The sequence below is a fragment of the Saccostrea cucullata genome, unplaced genomic scaffold (assembly GCF_032062105.1).
Source record: "Saccostrea cucullata isolate Sc308-1 unplaced genomic scaffold, CSIRO_AGI_Scuc_v1 ctg111, whole genome shotgun sequence".
Lineage (NCBI taxonomy): Eukaryota > Metazoa > Mollusca > Bivalvia > Ostreida > Ostreidae > Saccostrea > Saccostrea cuccullata.
The window spans coordinates 87,149-105,312 of NW_026936933.1; the positions used below are offsets into that span (position 1 = coordinate 87,149).

The 18,164-nt window shown below is 35.1% G+C and overlaps 1 protein-coding gene across 8 annotated transcripts in view; it reads right to left on the reverse strand.

Moving 5' to 3' along the window:
- LOC134246891 (dystrophin-like) overlaps positions 1 to 18,164 on the reverse strand; it is a 156,460-nt gene that overhangs the window by 47,102 nt on the left and 91,194 nt on the right. For all 8 annotated transcript variants that reach the window (XM_062729235.1, XM_062729233.1, XM_062729234.1 and 5 more), the window contains 11 exons: positions 16,313 to 16,430; positions 15,753 to 15,928; positions 14,095 to 14,239; positions 13,701 to 13,850; positions 13,088 to 13,276; positions 12,524 to 12,743; positions 11,969 to 12,180; positions 9,439 to 9,556; positions 8,763 to 8,971; positions 8,254 to 8,408; positions 6,583 to 6,772 (listed from right to left, as the gene is read on the reverse strand). In XM_062729235.1, coding sequence (XP_062585219.1) covers positions 6,583 to 6,772; positions 8,254 to 8,408; positions 8,763 to 8,971; positions 9,439 to 9,556; positions 11,969 to 12,180; positions 12,524 to 12,743; positions 13,088 to 13,276; positions 13,701 to 13,850; positions 14,095 to 14,239; positions 15,753 to 15,928; positions 16,313 to 16,430 — 1,882 coding nt within the window. The remainder of the gene's footprint in view (positions 1 to 6,582; positions 6,773 to 8,253; positions 8,409 to 8,762; positions 8,972 to 9,438; positions 9,557 to 11,968; positions 12,181 to 12,523; positions 12,744 to 13,087; positions 13,277 to 13,700; positions 13,851 to 14,094; positions 14,240 to 15,752; positions 15,929 to 16,312; positions 16,431 to 18,164) is intronic.

Genomic DNA, 18,164 nt, shown 5'->3' on the forward strand with positions numbered 1-18,164 from the left:
ACAACAAGTTCGCAATCCCTTTCCAAGTTTTCCCTTGCTCAAACAGGTACATAATCCTGGCAATTTTATTTTACTTGATGACTGCTTTAACATAAAGACAAGCTAATCAAGGGTTCTTGAGAGAAAATACACACTCTGGGGATGTAAAAACCCAATAAGTCAACACTTGCTCCAATGATGATGAAGTCCTTTTGCCAAATGATAATTGCCGGCATTCAAAAGCGTAATCGGTAATGTCCAGAAAGTGTCATTGCGAGATTTATCACTGAAATAAGTGTTGTCTAATATCAATAAAATTAACCCTGATTAATGATCTCGCTTTTTTTTCACATCAGGCAAGATTGCCTGAAATATAGGAGAGAAAAAAATTTGTCACATTAAGTCCCAATAGTCTTGCATAATGCTGCAAAGTTCTGTCATTGATAGTTAAGACCATACAACATGATTTTTTTTCATTCAGTCAAGTATTCCGTGGATACACCCATGAGAATACTCCAGACTGCAGTGTCATCAAAATTTTTACCATGGTATTAGTCGTAGCAACTGTTAATTCTCCATAAATGCAATGCATTAATTACCAAGTTAATTTTTATTTTCCCTTCAGGTTAGAGAACAAGTGACATTTAAGTTTTCCAACCACAGGATTCCAAATATTTAAGTTTTCTGACCGCAGGATTCCAAATTCGCTGATCTCTTATTATACCAATTTATACTTTTTTTGGTCATAAAAATCCTGCGAGAGAGTATATTGGTTTCCTGTACATCCTTAGTAATAATTGGCAGGTAGGTCGATCCAAAGATATATCGAGGACGTTGAAATCCGCGTGCACATAAAAATCAGAATTCATGATCGAGGACGCACACAAAGAAATCTAGTGATCTAGCGAGATTTATGGTTAAAAAATCTAGGAACGTTACAATCCTTGTATCGGAGAACAAACTAAACATCTATCTTACACGTAATAAACGATTTGCAAAGTTATATCTTCTACAACATGGTTAGCAGATTCTATGAAGAACTTCCAGAATCAAACAATTATCTGCATACCAGTTAAGTCCATGACAAAAATGACAAAATCTGAAATGCATCCAAGTCTAGAAGATGAACAAAGTCATAGCAACAATGTAAAATGCAGCCAATATTCAATTATGAAAATCAAACTGTAATAAAATTTTGCTTGCCTCTCAAAATGAAATTAAGACCTCGACCTATGTTTAATTTCAGCCATCAGAATATGGTGAGATGTATTGATTCCTGTTTCCAAATGCTCATCGACATGAGTTTTAGCAGGCATTTATTTTGAGATTAGGACATGAAGTTTTCCAATAATGATACTTGCTGTCCAGCATGCATTAGAAAGGTGAACATTATCAGATTAAATCAAATGGCAGAAACCAATGATGAGTTCAAACAGCCACTTAGGAAAAAAAGTCACAAGTCTGGGAATAGGTGACATCTGCAGAAAGTTTCAATCACTTGGTGATTACCAATTACCATTCAGATTGTTGGGAGAGAAATCCATAGTTAGAGTTGATAAATTAAATGTACATCAATTTAATCATGAGTACTTTATTATTATATTTGCATTAAATTTCATGAGACAATCAGCTCACAATTTGGAAGCAACTATAATTAACTGATTAGTATGTCATCACATCAAGTATTTTCTTTTTTTTTTCATGTATATATGGTTTTGAATAAATTCTACTTCATATATAATTTAGGGGAAATCAGTGGTCTACTTATAATAGCTAGGGCACTGTTGTTTGTACCCATGGGAATTCCGACAGAATATGTGAAGACCAGGCTTGGGGGCCATAAAACTTAGACGAGCTCACTTTTGGTCTCAGTCTCACTTTTACCAAAGGAATATATAGTGGAAAAGTGAGACTGAGTTCAAAAGTGAGCTTGTCTAAGTTTTATGGCCCATGATCTCCAAAAACAATCTAATAGATAATGTCAGTGAGAAACTCAAGCATCTTTTTAATATGAACATCAGGACAATGTCACCGATACTTTTTTTGTCATTAGATTCAAAGATTCAATCCCTAGATTTAAATCTGACAAACTACACTTTTTTTTTTAATAAAAAATCCTTTTAAACCTGATGCTACTATCAATAAGTAGCCATATCAAATCATGGGCGAAAAACCACGAATATTAGAATTTGGACAACCAAGAGATACAATGTATATGTCCCCCGTCTACCAGTACCACGTAGTTATTGTTCTTAACAAAGTGTACAAGTGTCTGTTTAATGGAAAGTAAATATATTACATCTTATCAATTAAACACCATTTATCTGAACCCCAGGTAAATAAACTAGGATGTAGTTTCACTGGAATTAGTTCAAACTGAAAGTGAAACTAAGCTTAATATGTAAACAAGATTGCCTATGTTTGATAACTCAGCATTCCTATAGAATTAAGACACTTCAATTTACTAAAAAAAATCTTTCTTCAATAGAGCATAAATGGAAGACAAGCTTCTGTAGGTGTAAAATCTATCGGATAAGGACTGCACATCTTTTTTTTTTTAATTTTCAAAATTTTTAATTATAGTTGATGGTCATGGTCTCTTAATTTTTCAGATTTTCATTACTTATACATTATTTCCCATGAAAATGGTAAATCGCTCTCATCTGAAAATTATGCAGTAATCTGAAATCAATGCAACACATAACTGTACCAGAGTTACGCCCCCCCCCCCTTCCAAAATTATGTTTCTCAAAAAAATTTCCCAATTCATCTAGTAAACTCCACTAGTTGCATGTCACCCCTATATTTCATACACATAGGGAAATCAAGGAAATCAACTCATACCTAGATTATATAATTTTTAAATAATACATAGCAAAAATTTCCCTTTTTTTTTAACAGGTACATCAGATAATTGTTACCTGGCAAAGTTTAACCTCCAGTTGGTAGATATCCTCTAGAAGTCTAGGGTCCATTATCCCACTCGCCCCGGTACTTCATTCCCTCTGTGTCCTTCACACGTTAATACATTAACAGACTCCATTGTACTTTACAAATTGTTATCTTCTTCCTATGGCCGGGGCCCCTATATAAGCCCATTAACTTCCCAACGACATAATTATTGGATAAGTCCTAATATATCTGCTTATAATTCCACTTTCGCTGGATGGGTATCAAACATTTTTTTCCTTGTTTTTCCGACCAGGTGTGCCAATCAAGGGAAGAAGTAGATAAAAACCTGGTAATACCTACTTACGTAAACCTTTAAATGTAATTGTCACAGATCAATTAGCACTTTCTGTCCCCGTCGTACTTGTTTTGAGAAAAGTACCCAGTCAGCTAAGTGATTTGGACAGTACAAATCTTTCAGACATTTAAGCACATTACATGCTTAATACGTTCACTTTTATTCTCCATATTTTGACACTTCTCTTATGTCAGTCTTGGAATTTTCAAAGGACTGCATACCAAATATGATACATTCCACATGTAGAATATCGATAGACATCACATAGTCAATAATATATATCTCATTTTTTTTAATATTTGAAATTTAAAGTGTAGATGGTTTATATATCCTCAATTTAAATCTAATTCTTTCTTCTCCAATAAATCTTCTCCAATAAATCTTCAATATTTGCTTGGAGTCTAAAAGCTTTGTTATCAAAGTATATATAAATCATAATACTGAATTTGAATTTAAATTTTTTTCTCTTACAAATTCAAAGCAACTTCATAATCTTCCCACAAAAGATGCATAGATTCTTTAACTATCCAACATGGGCGATATAGAAACACCTGAATTATGATTACAGAATCCATGCAAGTTTTGGTAATACAACACTTTCATAGCGGATATTAATGCAGGTAGGGCTTGGTTTAATAAAACAAAATCATTTTGACTGATTAAATAGAATATCCAAAGAAAAAAAATCTAATTGAAAAGCCAAATATAATCACGCACTGAGGACGATCAACTTCTTTGCATCCAGATTTTTCACAAGAATGAATTATAGACACATAAATATTGTCCACTAGCTGTCCTCCAATATATGTTGAGGAAAAAAATCTTTCTTTCTCCAAAATTATGCTAGATCCGGGCCCAGATATTCAGAATAAAAATATATCCTCATAGTATATTATTTTTCTCTTTGAAGGATTCTAATAACATCTGGTAGAGGTTTCATGAATTCTGATGAAAAGAGATATCCCAATAAATTCCACCTTTCAAGTTAATCCCATTGATCTAGCGAATTTAGAGCACTGGCTTCATCATAGTAATAAACTTTCAATACACACTTTTTTCACTATATAGTTTAAATTAAAGTTTTTTTTCTATCAAGTTTTCAACTTTCAAAAAAAAAAAAAAATCCAGGGTCAACTTGGAATAGAGTTGTTCATAAGTTTCAATTTATTTTTCCTTAAAACGTTAAAACAGAAAAAAGGAAAATTAAACTTTCTCCAAATTATTTAGCACACCAGTGAAACAAAATATTGAAATCTTCTGAACAATACCACCATATGTCTAAGGAAATACGATTTAATGTATCCAATGGCTTTCGGGTCACATGTCCGCAACTGTCAATTATGGTTTCCTGCAAGTCTCCAACTATAAGCCTCCACATTGATCCAATAATTAACACTCAATTTAACCCAACTCGCAACTGAAATATTGCTCGTATCTTTTTTCATACTTCTAAAACGACCCCAGTATGGTTTTATGCTCGCATGAAAAAGATACTAAGATGGGGACAAAAGAATGGATACCCATTTGACTGGGATTCAAAAGTCTTCTCCTTGTTCGCTGAGTGTTTATATTACGTAGTATTGATAGACTTAGAGATAGCGCACCCCACAAAGTTAATGATACAACCATTACTGTTAATTACAAACTCACAACAAGATCCCCAATAAAATTCCTGTTTATAGAATTCTTTTTGGGTCTTAAATGATAATTGGAAAAATTCTATGGAAACTGCATCACTCATCAAAAAGTCATTAACTTTTCAATGAGAAGCAATGGGGTGGATAATTTATAAAACACATCCATCACTTGTTTACTAAATTTCAAAACTATTTTGCATTTTATTATGAATAAAAAGAAATGTCATTTCAGGCGCGGATCCAGGATTTGGAGTTAGGGGGGGCGCCAAAATTAGGCAAGGGGTCTGGGGGCCGCCTTGAGGCCCCCAGTGGGTCCAGGGCAAAGCCCTGGTGGGGGCCCAGGGGGCGAAGCCCCCGGAAGCTCCTGGATTTTAAAATTTTGAAGGGTTAAAATGAGGTTTACCAAAGCCCTGGTGGGGGCCCAGGGGGCGAAGCCCCCGGAAGCTCCTGGATTCTAGAGATTTTGAAGGGTGAAAATGAGGTCCACCAAGTAGACATATTTGATTTACGCTAACTTTGACAATTTTAGGGGGGGCGCGCGCCGGGTGCGCCCCCCCTTAAATCCGCCACTGCATTTGTTCCAAATTTTGCATCATCTTTTAGACCTAGATTCACGGTGTTGAACTAAATTGACCTCGCATACTAAATCAAACCCGGGGTTGACAAGCTAATTCATCAACTGCTGAGACAATGTTATTTACTTCAAGGCAGGAACTCAAAAGCCCAATTGGTCGGGGGCATGCTTTCTTAATTCTCCTATAACGTTTACATAAAAAAAATTAGTTTTTTCCTTTCAACCCCTCAGGGTGAGACCAGAATCTAAATCAATCGAGGCCTGGAATTGTTCCCATTACAAAACATTTCCACAAATTGCTGGGAAAAAATTACAATATATCCAATCACTTTCTAATTGCTGAAAAAAAGCTCATCGTAGAAGAAGCTGAAGCCAATTTGAAACTGTACGTTGGGCAAAGTAATTAATATTGTCTTTATTCTGGAAAGAGAAATTTGAGATAGGATTTCCATACAGATAGATGCAGAATGTAGGAGAATCACTTCATATGAAGGATACCTTAATTTGCAGGGTATTTATAAGTGACAACGTGACTCATAATCAAAAAGTCCCTGTAATTAAGTTTACAGCCATTTTCATGACTTAATCAAACAGATTCCATGATATTGCTGCATTCAGACAGTTAACAATACTTGAATTGCAAACAAAATGAAAATCGTAATTAAAGTTCATGGCCATGAAGCTTAAAGAGAGTATAAGCCTTCTCATCAATATAACATTGACTATTTACCTAATCATTTCTTTAAAAACTATTTTACTCATTATCTTGACAATATTCATTGGTTCCAGTTGTACAGTGGTAAGTTTGCTCTCTTGCTGGTACCTGTGGGTTCTTATTAAAACCTAGTATATATGAACATAAGAACCCAACTATGCCCGCACCTATGCCCTCAATAGGATGTAGAACTTGTTTCACAATTAAGGGAAAGTCGTCAGGTACCTTTTTTTTTGAAATTTTACAAAAGATACTCTTATTCCCATAAAAAGGCATATGAAAAGTAATATTACTAATCTACAGAAACTGTATATAAACCCAATCTTTGATGCAGCTGCAATGAGGACACATGCACCTATTTACGTTACAAAAGTTACATTTCTAAAGAAGCTAGATAACAAGGTCAATGTGTATTTTTTATTGGTCTTACCTTAAACTGTACCAGGTACTCGGAGCACAGTTCCTCGTTCTGTCTGACGTCATCGCGCGCGGTCTCATCCACCAGCCGCGTCAAGCTCTTGTCCATCTCGGACATCCACTTAGTGAAGCTCTCCAGTGTACTGTCCAGCTGGGTGATAGAATTCTTGTTGTTCTGGAGGGACTTGATATTGAAGGCCAGCCTGTTAACGGACAGAGAAACTATATCCATTACTTTTATAATGATTATTCATGGATTCTTTGTAATTCTTCTCTGTATGAATTGCTTATTCGATCATTGAATGTAAATGCTAGGAATTAATGGAACAAATTGCCTGAATTCAGGGATTATACTTGTGGAATTCTAATTCAGAATTCTGGTGTAATGTATTGATGGCACACTATAAATTACTTGGATATATTTATAGTTACTGTAAATGATGCACTCCCGTGCAAAAGTCAAGTTGTTCTGAAGTTTGTCTTTATATATATACATGTACTTGTCTGTTACCGTTAAAGAAGATGAAGCTATACATTTTCATGCAAAATTTTAAAATTATATTAATTAAAGCATTAATATATTTTCTCTTTGAAAATCAACTGGCTAAATATCTTGTAGTATGAGAGCATACAAAGATCTGCAACAGTTAGCAAATTATTGACCTTTAATGTGCAGTATGTTCTTTTATCAAAAGAAAAACTTCTAAAATAATACAGATCAATACATGGCCAAAATTACAGAGATTCAGCATTCCTCAAGGATTTTCCCTGTGGGTTTTATTCATCTTACATGATATTCCACTAATCTTAATACAGGAGCAAAATATAACCTTACAATTCAATAAAAGTTTACATTAGGTCTAGTAAAAGAGAGCAACAGAAAAAAAAGGTTTGTGATTACAAATTGGTCAATTTCCAGGGAAAATTTCCCTGTAGTGTGAATATAGACAACTGACTATGGTGCAGATACAGGCAAGGGTCCAGTGAGTGGATAGAGGCAAGGGTCTGGCATGTGGATAGACAATGGTCATGTGTGTGGAAAGACAATGGTCAGGTATGGAAAGAAAATCCTTAGGTAAGGATAGACAATGGTTAGGTGTGTGAATAGGCAATGGTCAGGTGTGTGGATAGACAATGGCCTAATGTTGGATAGAGACAAAGAGAACTTTATTTCAGTTGTCTACCATTACTAACCTATGTAGGAGTGTTGACCAGTGGTTTATACTGACCTATGTAGAAGAGTTGACCAGTGGTTTATACTGACCTATGTAGGAGTGTGGACCAGCGGTTTATACTGACATATGTAGGAGTGTGGACCAGCGGTTTATACTGACCTATGTAGGAGTGTGGACCAGCGGTTTATACTGACCTATGTAGGAGTGTGGACCAGCGGTTTATACTGACCTATGTAGGAGTGTGGACCAGCGGTTTATACTGACCTATGTAGGAGTGTGGACCCGTGGTTTATACTGACCTATGTAGGAGTGTGGACCCGTGTTTTATACTGACCTATGTAGGAGTGTTGACCAGTGGTTTATACTGACCTATGTAGGAGTGTGGACCAGCGGTTTATACTGACCTATGTAGGAGTGTGGACCAGTGGTTTATACTGACCTATGTAGGAGTGTGGACCAGCGGTTTATACTGACCTATGTAGGAGTGTGGACCAGTGGTTTATACTGACCTATGTAGGAGTGTGGACCAGCGGTTCATGGCCTTCTCCAGCTGTAGCTTGACACGACTGGTGTCGTCTGTACAGTAGTCGTCTATCAGTTTACTGGCCAGCTTCTTCAGGTTGTCAATGATTCTCTGTCTCTCATCCACCTCCGACTGTAATTGCTGTAGGTAAGGTGGTTTATATTACACCGAGTTTCTCTCCAACTTTTATACTCATTAATAACATTTCTGCTAGTTTAACATATCTGTACTATGCACATGATATGGAACCTTGACTTTCTTAATTCTCTTTGTTATAAATTTTTGTTCACAATACAACAGAATTAAATATCTTCTCTCAAATTAGTTTTGTACTATACATTTCTTGAAAATATACATCCTGTTAATTCTTGTATATTTGTATGTTAAGCTCTGTTTTGATTTTCCTTGCTGTCTGCATCTTACTTTCTCTTTGACAGTTATTCTACTTTCTGTTTCTTTTGTACGTTCTTTTTCAAGAAAGTCCATATCCCTTACTTTCTGTTTAGCTATCTGTTGGTCAATATTGGACCCTGAGGCATTGACAGGGTTTGCATGGAGGTCCTCTTCAATCTGTCCCAACCATCGCTCGAACTCCGCATGCATCTCGTCAAACTGTCGACATTCCAGGAGCATGTCATCTAATTGGTTCTTCCTTTGATTGACATGTGACAGCGCCTCCTCCCAGTGTTCTTGTAACTTCTCAGCTGAAAATGATCAAGTGTGCAATTACATGTACTAAAAGTGACATATTTTTGGTGTTAATTTATTAGTTATTCAAAAACTTCATTAAGTTACAAAATGCTTGAAATTTTTAACTGTCAATTTTAGAGACAGTTAAAGAATTTTTCCATAAATCAAAGCAAATGATTCTATAAACCTGAATGAAGTTTGAGTGATTTTCTACTGTTTAATTTAACTTTAGAAAAATTTTTTCCTTTCCAATTTAAAAATGTCTTGCGTGTGGGGTACATGTTTTTGGTATCTTGTGGACCTTGCCTAGATCTATAATACTTGTGACTATTACGCATTGTAATACACTTGGAGGAGAATCCTCTTTTTACATAAAAATACAACATATGTAAGCTAGGCTAATAATTTCCAATTAAAACCCATCCCATCCAAGTATATCCTACAAGCCCCCCAGTTTGGTTTACATAACTTGCTCCCTTACCCCGGTCTTTGAGGATCTTTCTGTCTGCGTCACTCATGCTCTGTTTCTGTAAATCCCTGGCGGTGCTCAACACTTGTTCTAACTGAGGCCTCTTAGACTCCATGTCTTGAAGAACATTCTGTAAAACATAAAACGTACACAAAGTTACCTTTTATTTAAGGACAAAAAACACACTGGCCAAATCTTTTAAGTTGAATTTCAAATTGGAATGAAAAATAAAACAATAAAGAATTTAATATTTCTTGTAGTTTTTCTACGTGCTTTAAAATCTTGTCTAAAAACAAAGAGAGAAAGTGATCACCAAAAAAAAAAATATTTTTTCAAGATCTAGGTTAATTAAATAAACATTTCTCAGTTCTAAGGAAAAAGTATTGCGGATCTATTGGTCCTTTAAGACTTGCTAATTGATTTTCCGATGGTTAGAGAAAAAAATCCACTCAATCCTCAGTAATTAAACTTGATTTATTGACAAAGTGTAGACTGCGAGTGAAAATTCAATAGAAAAGACATTCTCTCTTTCTCTCTCTCATTCAAACACATAACCCTTTCTGTGCACAGGCATTTCCATGCAAGTTTTGAGAGGGTAGATAAAACAAAATGTTTTCCCACAAACCTTATGCATCACATTTTTTTTTACTAGGCAGTGTACACTTTTTTCAATAAGTAGAAAAAGTTCAAAAAGTTTTAATAAATTAAAAATTAAATTAACATACAAGTCTACCATTAACAGCACCCAATACCTTAAGATTGCAATTGCAATATATGTACAAATTAAAAAATTAAATTGAATTCAAAATGTTATTTATTTTCCAAAATAGAGATGATCGAAGATTATAATTCTGAAAAAAAAACAAAACAAATATGTGCTTTTAACTTCTAAGCAAAATTTCATCTGAACTGCCAAAATAGCCAATGTATAGTGCCCGTACATCAGTTTTAAAATGCTCTGGCTTATATTAACATGCACCTACTTTATACTATTATAATTACAAATATATCCATATTTACAGGCGTTTATTTCCCACTAAAGGTTATATTGACATCTTCATTCTTCTTTGCATCACATGATATATATAAAATAAAATGGCAAAATAAGGAAATTTTGCTGAGGAGTATTAAAACATCTCAATCATAATAAATTCATCTTTTTATAATGTAATTGCTGGTAAGAGGTAGGGAAAAATGTAACTGCAGGAATCAACAATACTTACAAAGAGTCTTCCAGACAAAAACCACTGTTACATAAAGTATAAAGTAATTTATTCTTTAAATTAAGCTTTAGAAGGATCGATATAAACTCTGACATGATAGATATTTGGAAATAAAAGGCATTATAGAATTCAAAAATTTCCTATAAAAAAAGAAATATTTTTGGAGACAACTAGCAAAATATAAACTTTGGAAGTAAAAAAAAATATTTTTTAAAAATAAGAAAGAACTGTTATGTGCTCATCTAGATAAGGATGCAGTGGAGATTAAGGAATTTTTTCAATTTATGAAATAGAATTTCAATGCTGCTGATAGATGCCAATTTACTCTATGATTTTAGAACTGATCGTGACCTATTTCTACCGCCTTGAACTTTAACCCTTCCTCATGTAGGTCATAGGTAAAGGCTGAAGTAAAATGGACTAATATTTACAGTAACAATCTACATGTATCAACCCACAATGCCTGTAATCTATCTTAAACAAAAATACAAGACTTTCATTAGAGTTATGGCCCTTTTTGCACATTTTTTTCCCTGTCAACAAAGTGTAATACACATTAATATCACTTCATACTCCTGTCAGCTTTAAATATTAATTAACCTCATATTTCAAACCAACAAAGCACTTTTGACCCATTGATCCAACCAAGAATTTGAAATCATGCAAGACACCAGCTAGGATTCAAACCAGGAATTTCACCAAGCAGCTGAGTTGAGGAGAAAGGAAAGGTGTTACTGGGATATTAGTAAAAAGTTGCAGACCTTTAGGATCAAAAGTTGCTCATAAATATCACTGATCAACTCATGCATGGCATCAAAATCGAGCGCACTCAGATCTTGCTGGGTCAATTCCATACTCGCACTGCACTCACGTTTTGTCTACCATATGTAAAGGTCAGGAAATTTAATAATTTCTCTCCAGTGGAAAAAAAATTTCTTTTTATAAATTTCATGGGTGTAACATTAATAAATGAAAATAATAGGAAAGGAGACTATTTTAAACAACATATTAAATGCTTGAGGACAATTTTCCACCCCCATCCCCCAAAAACCACTGTCATCAGCGAGTTGACAGAACTGGTGGATAAGGTATGAGGTGGGGTGGGCAACATAAATGCTTGCTTGAAGTTCCAAATTCAACCCCCTGAAAACACCAACTGTCATTAGGTTTCTAGTGAGTTGAATAAGGTGGTTGGAAAGGTAAGGAGTGGGGTGGAGGTGGGGGTGGGGGTATGCATGTCCTCAGGCACTTAAGATTACAATATGACAAAGCATGCAATTTAGCTGTTCATCAATTTGTTTAAATCTTCAATCAAATACCTTCTGCTTCATAATGGTCTGTTCAATGTCAGAGATATCCCCCACTGTGACCCTCTGAGTCTTCAGCATTCTCTCCAGGAGGGTCAGCCAATCACGGAGCTCCGCTACAGACCGGTCAAAGTCCAGGATGAGTGAACTCTGACTGACCTCAGAGGTCACTGCTGTCTGTCTGGACTCTATGATTACTGTGTGCTGCATCTGAGAGACTTTAACTAAAAGATAATTAAAAGAAAAATTCAATTTTTTTCAATCTCGATTCCAAAACACTCATAAAATTAATAAATTTTCCACATATTTCATATATTACATTTTTTGTCATTTTTAAATCTTTATAGATTTAATAGAAGCTATACATGTTTGTTTTAAATATATTTTTGGTAAATTAATACATAATTATATACAACTGAATTTAAAAATGTGCCATTTGATGAAAATAAAAACATTTCTAAACTTCTCCATCTTTCTCTTTGATGTATTCAGATTGACCATATCAATGTTAAACATACCAAAGTTCAGGGGTACTACATAACAGCATACAAGCTATACAAAACAAACCTTGTGTCAGAACTTCTTCCAGGAAGTTGTCTGTCACAGGTTTAATTCTGTCCACCAGGCCCTGTAATTTCTCCCAATCAGAGTTGACCTCGTTGATTTGCTGCTGAATGCTGTCTGGCATTACTACTTCCTGTTCGGCACACTCCTCCATCAGGTCTCCGTACTGACTGTTGATGCTCTCCACGTTTTCTCTGTGGGACTCAATAGCTGCCCTTGTTGACTGTAGTTAAGGAAAATTTCCCAAATACAGAGAGGTATCAAAATTTTGAATTTTAATATCTTTTTCACTTTTTTTTTCCATAATATTTTTTTACAATACATTCTATTCTTGAAGACATTTGAATATGTTTTTAAGAGACTCCAAATCTCAACCTCCCATAAAGAATTTGACTTCGTAGCACTGCAGATTTCATTCTTTAAACTTCCAAATTACAAAATTATCCATAACTATATGTGCATCTTTACAATATAAGTTGTGGCTGCATGCAGTTATGTACATGTGCAAATTAATACTATTTCATTCATTAATTTTTCTGTACAGTTTGAACACACTACACACTCTACCTCAGGATCTACCACGATGGAGTCGTCCTGGTCCATTGAGGTGGCTGAGGTGGGGGCGTGCTGGGCCTCAAGGAGGGACCGCGTGGAGGTCAGCCACTGCTGGAGCTCCGACACCTCTGACTGGAACTGCTGAAGCTTGTGGAGCCTCTGTTGTGTCCGTGTGATGTGGACAGGGATATCACCAGCCACCTGAGCAAAGGGAATTAAATTGATATACAACATTCTTTGGAAAATTAATATAATCAATATAATATGCTTAGGGTTGTCTAATTAAATTAAATCATAGGGGTCTGGGGTTTCTCTCCTAAAAGGAAATTGAGGTGGAATACCAGTGTAATGTAATATGGGTAAGGATATTCCTCAGCCACTGGTTCTCATGGACAACCCTGTATGTGCTTTCCAACATCTAGTTGCAATATACTTTATACTAGTATCTTTAGACATGTACAGTTGTATATGTAGGTCTAAAATCACATAGACAGCATTCTTTCCGTTCAATTTTTTTCTACTTGTAAACACTGAGCAGATTGAGTATTTTTACAGTTTATTTTAATATCTGATGATTAATTATATCAACATGATTTGATGAAGTTTATGGAAGGTACAAACTCACCTTGACAAACCTCTTGTTAAGGTTATCCAGATCTTTATGTATATTTTCTTTGTCCCCTGGTGTAAGAGTTGTCCCCCTTAGTAGTTTCTCTCCCTTTGTGTTTATTTCTTGTAACATTTTCTTCTTTCCTGTCACCTCATCCTCTTTGTCCTAAACAAGAGGAAAAAAAATTGTCTTACCGATAAAGTTCTTGCAAAAGTGAACAAGTGACACTTGTCAGTACATTACATTTGGTTAATATATATTTTTTTTCATTTCACACAGAAATATGCATAAATCAGATAGAATTCAGTTTTTCAGTAAACAGAATCATAAAACATTCTCATCTTTACTTTCCCTGACTATAAAATTCAATCAAAATTTCCACTGTGCCCTATATCCAAGATGAAATGACCTTGATTTTCTCGAGGGCCTCGTCCAAGCTTTTCTCCTCCAGCGTGACGTAACTAGCCAGGACGTTCTCTGTCTCGTCAATCCACAGGAAGAGCTCGTCCATTTCCGCTGAGAAATCTGACGTCTTCGTCCTGTCGTCTGCTGAGCTATAAAATGTCAGTAAGAGAACATTGAAAAGATTTAAAGGTGTAAAGTCTCAAAGCCAATTACATCTTTCAAACATCAAGATCTAATTTTCTTGGCAGTCATTATTGCATGGTAAGAAGATATGCTTCCCATTTTCTTTTTGCCAGTTAATAAAATATTAGTGAATTTTCTGAAATTCAAGAATCTTAAGCATCAATTCAGTTTGGTGTTAATTCAATAACTTTCATCAGAGTTTAAATTACAATGCATCTTAACAACCAGAAGTCTCTGTCGGGACTGAAGCTCTACTGGTTTGTACTTATAGCAAAAGAAGAGGAAAGTACTTAAGCAGTTGGGAATTGAAAATTTGCACAGGCAAAAAAGAGAATAATGATCCTTGAATAAGTCTCTTTATGTTCTTAGTGTAGTCTACTTGCAAGCCACATTATATTATAATCAGACTAAAACTGTATTTGAAGTAGCAAATTTGAGAGTAACAGAAATTGCTATCTTTATTAACCAAGGTAATAATGTTCATTGAAGTCAAAAACGGATATAAAGAATTATGTACCTTAGTGTAGTCTACTTGAGTGCCAAGTTATATTGAAATCATACCAAAACTGTAGTAGGAATAGCATTTTGAAAGAATTTCACAGAAATTTCTATTTTTGGTAACAACGCCAACACCGTTCGTTGAAATCAAAAATCGATACACAGAATTATGTATCTTAGTGTAGTCTACTTGTGTGCCAAGTTATATTGAAGTCAGACCAAAACTGTAGGAGGAGTAGCATTTGGAAAGAATTTCACAGAAATTTCTATTTTTAGTAACAACGCCAACATCGTTCGTCGAAATCAAAAACCGATACACAGAATTATGTAACTTAGTGTAGTCTATTTGTTTGCCAAGTTATATTGAAATCATACCAAAACTGTAGGAGGAGTAGCATTTTGAAAGAATTTCACAGAAATTTCTATTTTTAGTAACAACGCCAACATCGTTCGTTGAAATCAAAAACCGATACACAGAATTATGTATCTTAGTGTAGTCTACTTGTTTGCCAAGTTATATTGAAGTCAGACCAAAACTGTAGGAGGAGTAGCATTTTGAAAGAATTTCACAGAAATTTCTATTTTTAGTAACAACGCCAACACCGTTCGTCGAAATCAAAAACTGGTACACAGAATTATGTATCTTAGTGTAATCTACTTATATGCCAAGTTATATTGAAATCAGATCAAAACTGTAGGAGGAGTAGCATTTTGAAAAATTGTTTACAGACAGACAGACAGACAGACAGACAGACGGACGGACGCCGGACGCATTACTATCGCATAAGCTCTTCTGGTCTCTGACCAGTAGAGCTAAAAAAACAACATAAGCTCTCTTTAACCCCAGAAATGAATTATTCTGATATTCCTCCTAAACACCTCTTAGTATAGGAACCCTAACTCCCCTTCTACTTCTTTAATGTACCCTGCTATTTCAAACCTTAGTGACAACCCTGGAGCCGTGTAGTAGCCTCTACTCACCTGTCTGTTTTGTCAAGGACAGCGTGACAGAGACTGTCCCACCTCTTGTTGATGGAGTCCAGTTTCTGTCGCAGTGTCACCGCGTCTACCTTGTTAGATTGTCGAATGACTTCATTTCCCTCAGCGTTCATGTTGTTTAGGATGTTCTGGTGATCCTTGATACCACTGCTCAACTCCTACAAAAAGGCCGAAAGTATATTTCAGAAGTACAAAGCTGATGTCTTAAATAAAATAAAAAAACATTAAAAACCTTTCTTTCATCATAAATAAAATCATCAAAAATTACATGAAAGTAAAACAATTATTATGACTGAACTGTAATATGGGAAAAATCACCATTGCATTTGTCGTTACTTCACTTTAAAATAATTATACGCGACTATCTGCTTACACAAAGTGACTCTTGCAAATACATCTATTTTTATCACATGAAAGATTAAACATGTACAATATATAATAACCAAAATTTGGGAGAATTTCCCCCTCTTTGACTATCTGATGAAAGTAAGGTGTCCTGAAAACAACAAGGCATCTATCTGTACTCCTTCTTTCCACCTTACCTCATGTGCTGCCCTCCCCTTCCTCTCCAGATCAGCTTCTGCCACCAGCAGCCATGTTGTCACCTGCTTCATGTCCGCGTGGAACCTTTCCCATTGTTTGGAGTCCGAGGTCCAGGTCCTGAAACAGAGAAAATTCGGGTTAACATTCCATGAAGGTATATGACATGCAGCCTCCTAATACAATTCATTGCATGTTACTCTTGCGGGAAAGCTGTAAATCCACATGGACTTAATTAACAGAATTTAACCATAAAAGATAACTGGCCACAGAAAATACCACAATATATATATTTGTCTCTATTAGCTCAATGACACACAATCCTCTAGCTCCTTAACCATATTAACCACCGACTAGTTCATTCACCAGAATTCAACATCTTAATTCAATAATACTGGCAGTAGAGAACAGTCTATTGTATGCCAGTATATACACTCACCACAATGGAGTAACTCCTAAATCAATAGCTGTGTTACAGGACACTATAAAGCTAGGGGGCATTTGCTGGCAAAAAGTCATAAATGCTTCCCCCAACCAAAATGCATGCTGTATCTACGAAAATATAACCATGCATGCATATATGTAGCCTGCTTAAATGTATTATGTCTATCAACTAGAAAACTGACCAGTCAGCAAGGGCCCCGCCATGGGGTAGAATTAAAAGGGTGCAGCTTACAGAATGATTAATAAATGTACGAAGAATAAGCAACAGCAACCGTATTCTTAAAATTTCAAGATAATTCCTGAATATTCAAAAACCTGAAAATAATATCCTTGTATTTACATTAGGCAGTAAAGAACAACTTAACAATGAATGTATATTTAAACAATTAAGAAGCTTGTGTTATATAAAATGCCAGCCTTCAATGAATGCAAATATCATGAAGGCTTGACCTTAACTTCAAACAAACAGCAGTTGCAGACAAAGGTTTTCATTAATCTTAAAGTGACAGATAAAGAAAAGCCTACTAAATTTTCTGCAGCAGGCTAGATAATTAATCCCAAGGGATTAATTGTACCTCTCTCATCATTTTCTTCTAAATTCACAATAAGAACTTTTTCAGTATCAATGATAGAATGGGGTTTTTATACAGCTACATTAAAAATTCATAATATTCTTGAATTAATATATTAAAAAAAAAAGTGAAAAAAAGTAAATCAAAAAATCTTCTTTAATCTACTTCTTTTTTTAGAATTCAATGAAATCATAACTACATGTATCAAACAAAATTAAATAATAAAAATTTATATTTAAATCCACATTTCAGAGTGTTCATACCATTCCAAATTGATTTAACTTCAAAACAAACTTCATTTGCAGAGAGAGGTGGTAATTAATCTCAATGTGACAGATAAAGATAATGCTCTGGATTTTCTTCAGGAGGAAAGCTAATTAATCCCAAGGGACTCCTAGCAGCATTCAGTTTACAATGGGAACATCTTCAGCAGTTATCTCTCTTTGCCAATGCATTCTTATATAAAGTTAAGGAATCTACCCCACCATCCCGGCTCCAAAATAATGGGACATAGAGAACCAAACTTGGCATCAAAATATGTATTTCTGCCTACTGAACTACTGTACCAAATTTGTACTTGATTGGGCAACCATAAAAAAAGTTGCCCGTTCATTCTTATGCATAGTTAAGGAATCTACCCCACCACCCCAGCTCCAAACCAGAAGACATAGAGAACCAAACTTAGCATCAAAATATGTATTTCTGCCTACTGAACTACAATACCAAATTTGAACTTGATTGGGCAACCATAAAAAAAGTTATTAGAAAAAAACAGAAAATTTGTGGACGGAAGAGTGACAGACGGACAGACAGACAGACGGACGGACAGAGTGATTAC